This window comes from Salvelinus fontinalis, chromosome 6 (genome assembly GCF_029448725.1).
Source record: "Salvelinus fontinalis isolate EN_2023a chromosome 6, ASM2944872v1, whole genome shotgun sequence".
In the NCBI taxonomy this organism is placed as follows: domain Eukaryota; kingdom Metazoa; phylum Chordata; class Actinopteri; order Salmoniformes; family Salmonidae; genus Salvelinus; species Salvelinus fontinalis.
Window position 1 is genome coordinate 76,927,714 of NC_074670.1, and position 13,928 is coordinate 76,941,641.

Here is a 13,928-nt window from a genome sequence, read left to right on the forward strand (position 1 = left end):
TGAATATAGCAGTCTAAAGGTAGACTGGTGAATATAGCAGCCTAAAGGTAGACTGGTGAATATAGCAGTCTAAAGGTAGACTGGTGAATATAGCAGTCTGAAGGTAGACTGGTGAATATAGCAGCCTAAAGGTAGACTGGTGAATATAGCAGTCTGAAGGTAGATTGAATATAGCAGTCTGAAGGTAGACTGGTGAATATAGCAGCCTAAAGGTAGACTGGTGAATATAGCAGTCTGAAGGTAGACTGGTGAATATAGCAGCCTAAAGGTAGACTGGTGAATATAGCAGCCTAAAGGTAGACTGGTGAATATAGCAGCCTAAAGGTAGACTGGTGAATATAGCAGTCTGAAGGTAGATTGAATATAGCAGTCTGAAGGTAGACTGGTGAATATAGCAGCCTAAAGGCAGACTGGTGAATATAGCAGCCTAAAGGTAGACTGGTGAATATAGCAGCCTAAAGGTAGACTGGTGAATATAGCAGTCTAAAGGTAGACTGGTGAATATAGCAGTCTGAAGGTAGACTGGTGAATATAGCAGTCTAATGGTAGACTGGTGAATATAGCAGTCTAAAGGTAGACTGGTGAATATAGCAGTCTAAAGGTAGACTGGTGAATATAGCAGTCTAAAGGTAGACTGGTGAATATAGCAGTCTAAAGGTAGACTGGGGAATATAGCAGTCTAAAGGTAGACTGGTGAATATAGCAGTCTGAAGGTAGACTGGTGAATATAGCAGCCTAAAGGTAGACTGGTGAATATAGCAGCCTAAAGGTAGACTGGTGAATATAGCAGTCTAAAGGTAGATTGAATATAGCAGTCTGAAGGTAGACTGGTGAATATAGCAGTCTGAAGGTAGATTGAATATAGCAGCCTAAAGGTAGACTGGTGAATATAGCAGTCTGAAGGTAGACTGGTGAATATAGCAGTCTGAAGGTAGACTGGTGAATATAGCAGCCTAAAGGTAGACTGGTGAATATAGCAGTCTGAAGGTAGACTGGTGAATATAGCAGCCTAAAGGTAGACTGGTGAATATAGCAGTCTGAAGGTAGACTGGTGAATATAGCAGCCTAAAGGTAGACTGGTGAATATAGCAGCCTAAAGGTAGACTGGTGAATATAGCAGCCTAAAGGTAGACTGGTGAATATAGCAGCCTAAAGGTAGACTGGTGAATATAGCAGTCTGAAGGTAGATTGAATATAGCAGTCTGAAGGTAGACTGGTGAATATAGCAGCCTAAAGGCAGACTGGTGAATATAGCAGCCTAAAGGTAGACTGGTGAATATAGCAGCCTAAAGGTAGACTGGTGAATATAGCAGTCTAAAGGTAGACTGGTGAATATAGCAGTCTGAAGGTAGACTGGTGAATATAGCAGTCTAAAGGTAGACTGGTGAATATAGCAGTCTAAAGGTAGACTGGTGAATATAGCAGTCTAAAGGTAGACTGGTGAATATAGCAGTCTAAAGGTAGACTGGTGAATATAGCAGTCTAAAGGTAGACTGGGGAATATAGCAGTCTAAAGGTAGACTGGTGAATATAGCAGTCTGAAGGTAGACTGGTGAATATAGCAGCCTAAAGGTAGACTGGTGAATATAGCAGCCTAAAGGTAGACTGGTGAATATAGCAGTCTAAAGGTAGATTGAATATAGCAGTCTGAAGGTAGACTGGTGAATATAGCAGTCTGAAGGTAGACTGGTGAATATAGCAGTCTGAAGGTAGATTGAATATAGCAGCCTAAAGGTAGACTGGTGAATATAGCAGTCTGAAGGTAGACTGGTGAATATAGCAGTCTGAAGGTAGACTGGTGAATATAGCAGCCTAAAGGTAGACTGGTGAATATAGCAGTCTGAAGGTAGACTGGTGAATATAGCAGCCTAAAGGTAGACTGGTGAATATAGCAGTCTGAAGGTAGACTGGTGAATATAGCAGCCTAAAGGTAGACTGGTGAATATAGCAGCCTAAAGGTAGACTGGTGAATATAGCAGCCTAAAGGTAGACTGGTGAATATAGCAGTCTGAAGGTAGACTGGTGAATATAGCAGCCTAAAGGTAGACTGGTGAATATAGCAGCCTAAAGGTAGACTGGTGAATATAGCAGTCTAAAGGTAGACTGGTGAATATAGCAGTCTGAAGGTAGACTGGTGAATATAGCAGTCTGAAGGTAGACTGGTGAATATAGCAGCCTAAAGGTAGACTGGTGAATATAGCAGTCTGAAGGTAGACTGGTGAATATAGCAGCCTAAAGGTAGACTGGTGAATATAGCAGTCTGAAGGTAGACTGGTGAATATAGCAGTCTAAAGGTAGACTGGTGAATATAGCAGTCTAAAGGTAGACTGGTGAATATAGCAGTCTAAAGGTAGACTGGTGAATATAGCAGTCTAAAGGTAGACTGGTGAATATAGCAGTCTGAAGGTAGACTGGTGAATATAGCAGTCTAAAGGTAGACTGGTGAATATAGCAGTCTAAAGGTAGACTGGTGAATATAGCAGTCTAAAGTTAGACTGGTGAATATAGCAGTCTAAAGGTAGACTGGTGAATATAGCAGCCTAAAGGTAGACTGGTGAATATAGCAGTCTAAAGGTAGACTGGTGAATATAGCAGCCTAAAGGTAGACTGGTGAATATAGCAGCCTAAAGGTAGACTGGTGAATATAGCAGTCTGAAGGTAGATTGAATATAGCAGTCTAAAGGTAGACTGGTGAATATAGCAGTCTGAAGGTAGACTGGTGAATATAGCAGTCTGAAGGTAGACTGGTGAATATAGCAGTCTAAAGGTAGACTGGTGAATATAGCAGCCTAAAGGTAGACTGATGAATATAGCAGTCTAAAGGTAGACTGGTGAATATAGCAGTCTGAAGGTAGACTGGTGAATATAGCAGTCTGAAGGTAGACTGGTGAATATAGCAGCCTAAAGGTAGACTGGTGAATATAGCAGTCTGAAGGTAGACTGGTGAATATAGCAGCCTAAAGGTAGACTGGTGAATATAGCAGTCTGAAGGTAGACTGGTGAATATAGCAGTCTAAAGGTAGACTGGTGAATATAGCAGTCTAAAGGTAGACTGGTGAATATAGCAGCCTAAAGGTAGACTGGTGAATATAGCAGCCTAAAGGTAGACTGGTGAATATAGCAGTCTGAAGGTAGACTGGTGAATATAGCAGTCTAAAGGTAGACTGGTGAATATAGCAGTCTAAAGGTAGACTGGTGAATATAGCAGTCTAAAGGTAGACTGGTGAATATAGCAGCCTAAAGGTAGACTGGTGAATATAGCAGTCTAAAGGTAGACTGGTGAATATAGCAGCCTAAAGGTAGACTGGTGAATATAGCAGCCTAAAGGTAGATTGGTGAATATAGCAGTCTGAAGGTAGATTGAATATAGCAGTCTAAAGGTAGACTGGTGAATATAGCAGTCTGAAGGTAGACTGGTGAATATAGCAGTCTGAAGGTAGACTGGTGAATATAGCAGTCTAAAGGTAGACTGGTGAATATAGCAGCCTAAAGGTAGACTGGTGAATATAGCAGCCTAAAGGTAGACTGGTGAATATAGCAGCCTAAAGGTAGACTGGTGAATATAGCAGTCTGAAGGTAGACTGGTGAATATAGCAGTCTGAAGGTAGATTGAATATAGCAGTCTAAAGGTAGACTGGTGAATATAGCAGCCTAAAGGCAGACTGGTGAATATAGCAGCCTAAAGGTAGACTGGTGAATATAGCAGTCTAAAGGTAGACTGGTGAATATAGCAGTCTGAAGGTAGATTGAATATAGCAGTCTAAAGGTAGACTGGTGAATATAGCAGTCTGAAGGTAGACTGGTGAATATAGCAGCCTAAAGGTAGACTGGTGAATATAGCAGTCTGAAGGTAGATTGAATATAGCAGTCTGAAGGTAGACTGGTGAATATAGCAGTCTAAAGGTAGATTGAATATAGCAGTCTGAAGGTAGACTGGTGAATATAGCAGTCTAAAGGTAGATTGAATATAGCAGTCTGAAGGTAGACTGGTGAATATAGCAGTCTAAAGGTAGACTGGTGAATATAGCAGTCTAAAGGTAGATTGAATATAGCAGTCTGAAGGTAGACTGGTGAATATAGCAGTCTAAAGGTAGATTGAATATAGCAGCCTAAAGGTAGATTGAATATAGCAGTCTAAAGGTAGACTGGTGAATATAGCAGTCTAAAGGTAGACTGGTGAATATAGCAGTCTAAAGGTAGACTGGTGAATATAGCAGTCTGAAGGTAGACTGGTGAATATAGCAGTCTAAAGGTAGACTGGTGAATATAGCAGTCTAAAGGTAGATTGAATATAGCAGTCTGAAGGTAGACTGGTGAATATAGCAGTCTGAAGGTAGACTGGTGAATATAGCAGTCTAAAGGTTGATTGAATATAGCAGTCTGAAGGTAGACTGGTGAATATAGCAGTCTAAAGGTAGATTGAATATAGCAGTCTAAAGGTAGACTGGTGAATATAGCAGTCTGAAGGTAGACTGGTGAATATAGCAGCCTAAAGGTAGATTGAATATAGCAGTCTGAAGGTAGACTGGTGAATATAGCAGCCTAAAGGTAGATTGAATATAGCAGTCTAAAGGTAGACTGGTGAATATAGCAGTCTAAAGGTAGATTGAATATAGCAGTCTAAAGGTAGATTGAATATAGCAGTCTAAAGGTAGACTGGTGAATATAGCAGCCTAAAGGTAGATTGAATATAGCAGTCTAAAGGTAGACTGGTGAATATAGCAGTCTGAAGGTAGACTGGTGAATATAGCAGTCTAAAGGTAGATTGAATATAGCAGTCTAAAGGTAGACTGGTGAATATAGCAGTCTAAAGGTAGATTGAATATAGCAGTCTGAAGGTAGACTGGTGAATATAGCAGCCTAAAGGTAGACTGGTGAATATAGCAGTCTAAAGGCAGACTGGTGAATATAGCAGTCTAAAGGTAGATTGAATATAGCAGTCTAAAGGTAGACTGGTGAATATAGCAGTCTGAAGGTAGACTGGTGAATATAGCAGCCTAAAGGTAGACTGGTGAATATAGCAGTCTAAAGGTAGATTGAATATAGCAGTCTAAAGGTAGACTGGTGAATATAGCAGTCTGAAGGTAGACTGGTGAATATAGCAGTCTAAAGGTAGATTGAATATAGCAGTCTGAAGGTAGACTGGTGAATATAGCAGTCTAAAGGTAGATTGAATATAGCAGTCTGAAGGTAGACTGGTGAATATAGCAGTCTAAAGGTAGATTGAATATAGCAGTCTGAAGGTAGACTGGTGAATATAGCAGTCTGAAGGTAGACTGGTGAATATAGCAGTCTGAAGGTAGACTGGTGAATATAGCAGTCTGAAGGTAGATTGAATATAGCAGTCTGAAGGTAGACTGGTGAATATAGCAGTCTAAAGGTAGACTGGTGAATATAGCAGTCTGAAGGTAGACTGGTGAATATAGCAGTCTGAAGGTAGACTGGTGAATATAGCAGTCTAAAGGTAGATTGAATATAGCAGTCTGAAGGTAGACTGGTGAATATAGCAGTCTAAAGGTAGACTGGTGAATATAGCAGCCTAAAGGTAGACTGGTGAATATAGCAGTCTAAAGGTAGACTGGTGAATATAGCAGTCTAAAGGTAGACTGGGGAATATAGCAGTCTAAAGTAATGGCCTGTGTGTGCGTGTGTCTGTCTCCCAGAACCAGCTGTCTAAAGCACGGGAAGGAAGAGAACTGAAGGAGGGCAAGAAGAAGGTTCTGGTGAAGAGGAAGCCTCAGCTGGAGGTGACAAAGGAGAGGGAGGACGAGTGTTTCAGCTGTGGGGACGGAGGACAGATCGTGTCCTGTAAGAAGCCAGGTTGTCCCAAGGTCTACCATGCAGACTGTCTCAACCTGGCCAAGAGACCTGCAGGTGAGTGAAGGGGCGAGAAACCACCTCCCCCATGAAGGCTCTTTGACCCAAAATGGCTGTTATATTATGTGTGATTATGAATGGGACTTGCCTAAGAGGTTGTTGTCTGTAGATTCTTTTGTCCTTAGAATTCATCAGCAAGGGATTTGGACATGGGGGTGGGGGGGGGTAACTTCCCACTGGGCACACAGCATAATTTCAACATGAATAATTGGATAATATTTGGTTGAGATGTTGGATCAATGAGATTACAACCGACTGTATATTCACCCACTCAAAAAGATAGCCAAAATTTTGTTGAATTTCCTATTTGGTATTTTATTAGGATCCCCATTAGCTGTTGCAAAAGCAGCAGCTACTCTTCCTGGGGTCCACACCAAACATGAAACATGACATAACACAGAACAGGAACAGCTCAAGGACAGAATGACATACATGTCAAACTGTCACTATGCTTTCAACCATCTAAAAGTACAATCGATTTCCAATGGAAAAACAACGTCTGGTTTTTGGTTGAGTTGTCACCCAAATGTCTATCATTGCACTTTCAACCATTTAAAAGCCCAGATAAGTTCAAATGTCAGATATGTTGTTTATTTATACAACAGATGATTGTGTTATCACTGTGCTTCATCTAATAGCACAACCAAATGACCTGGATTACAGTTAAGATTGCATTAAAAGTACATAGCGCAGTGACCAATGCTTTTTGAGATTCTGGTCAGTTTACAACAGGTATTGTGACGATCTCCATAGACCTGCGATGACCTATGCATGCTACCTGGGACATGCACGCTTTATATGATTACATAAGAAGATATTAGTTACAGTAACCTTAAAATGTGGCCATGAATGTGTTACTCATTTTAAGGTAGAATTTTTTAATTTTTTGTTTTACATTAACCTTAAAGAGATTCTCTGGTACTTTTGACTACTTTTTAGCCAGTAGTTTTTGAAAGTAGCGTCCACGATCACGAAAGTGGTCCCCCAAAAAATTGCGTACTATGTTTCAAATGTGCAGATATGTGCACCACGTCGTTGTTCTCTCGCTCTACTGTATATGGGTCTCGCTATCTGTCACTCCAATGGCGAGGGGCTGGAGATAATTGGCTGAAACTCTAATTGCTAGGGGGCTGGCCCACGTGGAGGTAAATGTAGGGAAAATGGCGCTGCATAGGTTCCAGAAAACAGTTGCTTTCAAGCTAGGGATTTCGTGGCTAATTAATAGATTATGCGTGTATGAACTACACATTGACACATCCAGCCCAAAGTGTGAGGTTTAAAAAATACTTACCGAAGCAGGCCTAATATTAAATTGTGTTTGGTTGTCAACGCAACCAAATATCACCATTTGAAGGAGATTTATCTTCTGCTTGGAATGTTCCATCTGACTTAATCCCATTCCTTAACTTTTATTTTTGATTGAATTGGAGACTTGAATCCAACATATAATTTGTTTACTTGTCGACAAGTTAATAGGCTATTTATTGAATTTCAAAAATTATATTGAAATGTGTTTGGTTGTCAACGCAACCAAATATAAACATTTGAAGGAGATTTATCTTTGGCTTGGATAGTTCTACCTGTGCCACTGACTTAGTCTGGTTTAATTCTTTAACTTAGATTTTTGGTTGAGATGGAGATCGGAATCCAACATTTCAACTGTTCATTTGTAGACAAACTGGATTTACAGCCAGACTAAGTCAGTGGCACAGATGGAAGAATCTAAGCAGAAGATACAGTGCAATTGGAAATTATTTAGACCCCTTTGAATTTTTCCACATTTCGTGACGTTACAGCCTTATTCTAAAATGTATTAAATAAATAGAAATCCTCAATCTACACACAATACCCCATAATGACAAAGCAAAAACAGGGCAAAGTATTACAAATAAAAAACTGTTATCACATCTCAATAAGTATTTAGACCCTTCTGCAGATCCTCTCAAGCTCAGCCTGTATTTGGGGAGTTTCTCCGGTTCTTCTCTGCAGATCCTCTCAAGCTCAGCCTCGAGTCTTCTTGGGTATGATGCTACAAGCTTGGCACACCTGTATTTGGGGAGTTTCTCCGGTTCTTCCCTGCAGATCCTCTCAAGCTCAGCCTCGAGTCTTCTTGGGTATGATGCTACAAGCTTGGCACACCTGTATTTGGGGAGTTTCTCCGGTTCTTCCCTGCAGATCCTCTCAAGCTCAGCCTCGAGTCTTCTTGGGTATGATGCTACAAGCTTGGCACACCTGTATTTGGGGAGTTTCTCCTATTCTTCTCTGCAGATCCTTTCAAGCTCTGTCAGGTTGGATGGGGAGCGACGCTGCACAGCTATTTTCAGGTCTCTCCAGAGATGTTCGATCGGTTTCAAGTCCGGGCTCTGGCTGGCTCACTCAAGGACATTCAGAGAATTGTTCCGACGCCACTCCGGCGTTGTCTTAGCTGTGTGCTTAGAGTCGTTATCCTGTTGGAAGGTGAACCTTCGCCCCAGTCTGAAGTCATGAGCGCTCTGGAGCAGGTATTCATCAAGGATCTCTCTGTACTTTGCTCAGTTCATCTTCCCTCGATCCTGACTAGTCTCCCAGTCGCTGCCGCTGAAAAACATACCCACAGAATGATGCTGCCACCACCATGCTTCACTGTAAGGATGGTGCCAGGTTTCCTGCAGACGTGACACTTGGCATTCAGGATAAAGGTTTCAATCTTGGTTTCATCAGACCAGAGAATCTTGTTTCTCATGGTCTGAGAGTCATTTAGGTGCCTTTTGGGAAACTCCAAGCGGGATGTCATATGCCTTTTACTGGCCACTCTACCATAAAGGCCTGATTGGTGGAGTGTTGCAGAGAAAGAGTTCTACCATCTCCACAGAGGAACTCTGGAGCTCTGTCACAGTGACCATCGGGTTCTTGGTCACCTCCCTAACCAAGGCCCTTCTCCCCTGATTGCTTAGTTTGGCCGGCGGCCAGGTCTAGGAAGAGTCTTGGTGGTTCCAAACTTCTTCCAATTAAGAATGATGGAGGCCACTGTGTTTTTGGGGACCTTCAATGCTGCAGACATTTTTTGGTACCCTTCCCCAGATCTGTGCCTCAACACAATCCTGTCTCGGAGCTCTAAGGACAGTTCCTTCAACCTCATGGCTTGGTTATGGCTCTGACATGCACTGTCTACTGTGGGACCTTATATGGACAGGTAAGTGCCTTTCCAAATCATGTACAATCAATTAAATTTACCACAGGTGGACTCCAATCAAGTTGTAAAAACATCTCAAGGATGATCAATGGAAACAGAGTGCACCTGAGCTCAATTTCGAGTCTCATAGCAAGGGTCTGAATACGTATGTAAATAAGGTATTTCATTTTAATTTGTTTTATACAGTTGCTAAATATAAAAACTGTTTTTGCTTTGTCGTTATAGGGTATTGTGTGTAGATTAATTTAACAAATTGTAGAATAAGTCTGTAATATTTTCCGAATGCTGTACATCTCCTTCAAATGTTGATATTTGGTTGCATTGACAACCAAACACAATTCATCATCACTAAATATCATTAAATATTAAATCAACCAGGGCTTGAAACGCTATGCCTTTTTATATTGTCTATTTTTAGTTGAATCCTTGGTTGAATTTAAACCATATCTATTCATGACTTCCCTAATGCTATATAGGCCTAAATAGTATAATTGAGGATATAGTGATAAATAATGGTCACATTTAATTTGCTCTGTTAAACCTACCGTTTGGAATGACTTCAATAGCAACAGTGAATCTATTTTGTTTTTAAGTGGAGATCTTTCTAAGATCATTCTCACGATAGCACATTGGTAATAGTCAGTGACGAACAGCATAGCTGGGTTTGGTTAAAACCCTGGATGAGAGACCAAAGGGTAGCTGTAGCCTATAGGTTTTTTTCTTTGGATAGTTGATATAACGTTGAAGAGCTGACGTTGTTTTAAAGGTACAAATTCAACATATTTTATACAAGGTTTGTCTATGTTGAAATGTGGTTACCATGATGACAGAATCCTGTGGATGAAATGTCACCCTGAAAACAACATTTTTCATTGACTACTTTTTTCAAATCCAATTTATTTTCTACGTAGATTCCACGTCACAATACGCTAATAAATTACGCTGAAACAATGTTGATTCAACCAGATTGTGCCCAGGGGGTTAGATTGATTTAGTACATCGGAGAAGGAAAGAAATTGTAGTAGTAATTTTAGCTTTTGTTCAACCCTCAAAGCTGGAGTTTCCTGAAGGAGCATAAGGATCTGTACTATATGAATGTGTCTGGTGATCTCTGTTGTAGCAATGATTCTGTGTCTGTATTCCAAGGCCGTTGGGAGTGCCCCTGGCACCAGTGTGACATCTGCGGTCATGAGGCAGCCTCCTTCTGTGAGATGTGTCCCAGCTCCTTCTGCACGCAGCACCGTGAGGGCTTGCTTTTCATCTCTAAGATAGACGGGCGGCTCGCCTGCAACGATCACGACCCCTGTGGACCCGAGCCCCTGGAACCAGGGGAGATCAGGGAGTATGTACCTCCTGGGGGCATGCCTCTCCCTCACCTCCTCACCCACCCCCAGGGTCTGGTCCCACCCAGGCCTGGTTCCACCACTGCTGGTTCTATCTCCGCCACAGTTGCCCCAGGCCTGGCCCAGGACTCGCTACTGCCCCCTACAGGGAGCCTGTTCCTCAACACCTCCCAGACCTCCAACACTTTCTCATACGGATCACCTAGCAGTCCCTACATGTCTGATAGTCAAATACTGCACTTCTCCCCTCCTTCTCCCCCCTCCTCCTACAAGGATGAGAAAGAGGAGGAGGATGGAGAGCTGGAAGACGGACAGGTGGATGGGATAGAAGAGGACGCGGAGGAGGACGAAGGAGAGGAAGAAGAGGAGGAGGAGGATGGAGAGGAGGACGAGGAGGAAGAAGAGCCGATGGAGGTATTTGAGGATGAGGAGGAAGAAGATGAGCAGTATGAGGGCGGACTAGGAGAGGAGGAGGAAGGGGGAGATGTGTATGATACCTGGGGGGACTACATGGAGGAGGAGCCAGATGATGAGGGGGAGGTAGAGGGAGAGGAGGAGGAGGAGTGGGGGAGGGTGGAGGACGAAGAGAAATGAACTCCGTTTACATCCCCCCCCCCTTGTGTCTTCCATTCCTTCTTAGATCTATCCATCTCTACGAAAATACTGTTTCTCTAGCTCTCATCTCACTAGAGTGACATTCAGATGGACAGACAATGAGAGACAGAGAGAGAGAGATTGTCCTGGTGGTACCAAGTGAAATACGAAGCTGCCTTTGTGTTCGTACTGCATAGCCTTCCTATCCCCAGCACAGCACAGCACAGCATAGCACAGTGTGGGCTGGACTAACGTTGCGTAAGGGATAGGAAGTGGTGCTAAGGGGCTGGGAGGACTGCTCTGGTCAGCCTCTGGTCCTTCTGTTGATATGTTATTAGTGTCTGGTGCTGTTTTTCTTCCTCTCAGAAAAGTTGTTTACATTTTTGTTCTTGCTTTTTTTTTTACAATTGGAAAACAAAAAAGGATGGGCAACCTCACTCAGCCACACCCTACCTACACCGGCCATGTTGCAAAATAAATGTACAAATACATGTTATTCAATAATTTCATCCACACTGCTTACACACGTCAACTAACCTCTTTGATCCCTAACTCTAAAATAGAACTTGGTTCTATTTGAGACACTCAATGCGCTGTAAGTCCCACATCTCTCATATCCTTTTTGGTTTTCAAGAAGATACAACCCAACATGGTTGCTTGAAAGGAGAAACCTGGAGATATCAATCAAAGATAGCTAGGTTTCCCTTTTTATCTGTGGATTATTCGTTGGAATGGAGCGACACACAGCTAAGAATGGGACCACATGCATGGGCTTCCGAGTGGTGCAGCGGTCTAAGGCACTGCATCTCAGTGCTAAAGGCGTCACTACAGACACCCTGGTTCGAATCCAGGCTGTATTACAACCGGCCGTGATTGGGAGTCCCGTAGGGCGGCGCACAACTGGCCCAGCATCGTCCGGGTTTGGCCGGTGTAGGCCGTCATTGTAAATAAGAATTTGTTCTTAACTGACTTGCCTGGTTAAATAAAGGTTACATTTTCTTTTTTTTTTACAAAATGATCAGGTAAAATAAAAACCCAATGTTCATCTCCCAGGACAAACCGCTAACAACAGCTATCTAGCTTATTGTCCATGAATGTTTCATGTGTGTTTCAACCTGGCCCCAAATGAATATAGTTGGATCACAGTTGGTTTTGTTATTTTAACCTGTGTGTCATGGCGTCTAGTTTGAATAGACAAAATCAACACGCGCGGGGTCGGTGTAGCCATGGTGTTAGATTTAGGAGCTCGACCAGTTATCAAGAATAATCAACGATATGCTCTCAATGATCACTGATTTTAAAAAGCCATAACTAACTACTGGTTTGGACTTATAACATTGTTACAAATCAACCCAATGTTGAAATCTAAAGTGCATCTCTTGTGAACGGTAAAGAAAACCCTTTTTGTCTACTGCAAAAGATTGTTGATAAAACTCTCAAAATCCCTGATTTAAGATCACAGATTGTTTGTTCATTACATTAAGATGTTTATGGCTGGACAAACAGAAACATTCCAAGAGTTCAGAACATCACTCCTGTTAGTTGTGCGCACATCAATGTTTTGACCTTCATTTATGGCTTGTGTTACTGTTCCATCCACAGAATTAGAAGGAAATGAAACACATTCTAGTTCTATGATTCCATCATTAAAGGTCATTCAACAGTCACATCTGGCAGGAGAATGTCTATTGTCTGTTTGGGAGATGACACAATGTATATTGTGAGTGAAAGTGATGTATGTTTGAGTGCACGCACGTGTCTGCTGTTATAGAATCAAGCAATACTAGTCATGTATTAACTCATGGCCTGAAGAACAGTGCTTTTAGACTTTTTAAAGTAGAGTTTTATACCTCTGAATTGAGTGTTGTGGTGCTGTAAACATTTTAACAAAAACCCCTTAGTATAGACTCTTCATCGTCTGGCTGGAAGGCTGGTTGCTTACATCACTAAAAGTCAGTTAACTGAAGAGCCAAGCAGAATGTCTCATGTTCTCTGTCATAACTAATGTTGATTCATCGGGCAGCTTTTCCAACAGGGTGGTTTATCCATCACTCTGAAGCTGTGAAGTGTCCTGAAACATCTGTACATTTTAGAAAGGTTGTTCCGAGACCTTCAGTTCATAACGTTTGTGTAATGTTCTGCTGTATATGTTCTGCATTCAAACATGTAGCAGCACACTTCCAACGCACAAAACACACGGGTCCATTCTGTTTGGTTGCTGGTTATGTTAAATTCCATGAAATAACAATCCTTCCCATGAGTCTCATCCAACGTTTTTGAAATGAGAACACTTTGCTACATTTTCATGAATTCTAGAATTGGTTAAATTGATGTTTAGAATTAGAATGTCAACTATGAGAATCACTGGACAATTGGCCTTATATCTAATATTCAGCCTTTTAAAACAATCAATTGGGTCCAACACATATCAACTAAATGAGAAAATTATGTACTGAATTCCCAAACAGAAGCACTACCATTTTTACATGGCTTGCCCATCAATGTGTCAACAACAAATCTTTCTGCCTCACCCTTGACATCCGGGGCAGATAAATAGATGTTTTTTTTTTGTTGGCTAGTTTTGTATTTCTCAAACCAATATTATCTTTTTTTCTAATGTTTTTATTTTAATTTTTTTTTCTTCCGTTGTGTGTTTTGTGATGATGTTTATGCCAACAGGTCTACTTCGAAGAGTTCTCTGGCCCCTCTCCTGTTTTTTTTAGAGAGCTGAAACACAACCGTAGATTTTCTGAAAAAACGGGGGACATGTTTATTGATGCCATGTAGAGAAGACTCATGAACTGAACTGTACTGTACTCCTTTGTGTATAATAAATATTATAAGTAAAGTTTTACAATAGAAAATGTTGTTCTTGTCATTTTTTTAAATCACTCACCAGTTGTCCAATTTTGAAAGAATATTTACTGATTGATTAATTTCAT

The 13,928-nt window shown here is 41.5% G+C and overlaps 1 protein-coding gene across 2 annotated transcripts in view; it reads left to right on the forward strand.

Annotated features, from left to right (window-relative positions):
- Positions 1-13,850, forward strand: part of LOC129858467 (histone-lysine N-methyltransferase, H3 lysine-36 specific-like) — a 42,519-nt gene extending 28,669 nt beyond the window's left edge. For both annotated transcript variants that reach the window (XM_055927725.1, XM_055927724.1), the window contains exons 19-20: positions 5,664-5,874; positions 10,196-13,850. In XM_055927725.1, the coding sequence (XP_055783700.1) occupies positions 5,664-5,874; positions 10,196-10,986 (1,002 nt within the window). In that variant the 3' untranslated portion in view covers positions 10,987-13,850. The remainder of the gene's footprint in view (positions 1-5,663; positions 5,875-10,195) is intronic.
- The last annotated feature ends 78 nt before the right edge of the window (positions 13,851-13,928 follow it).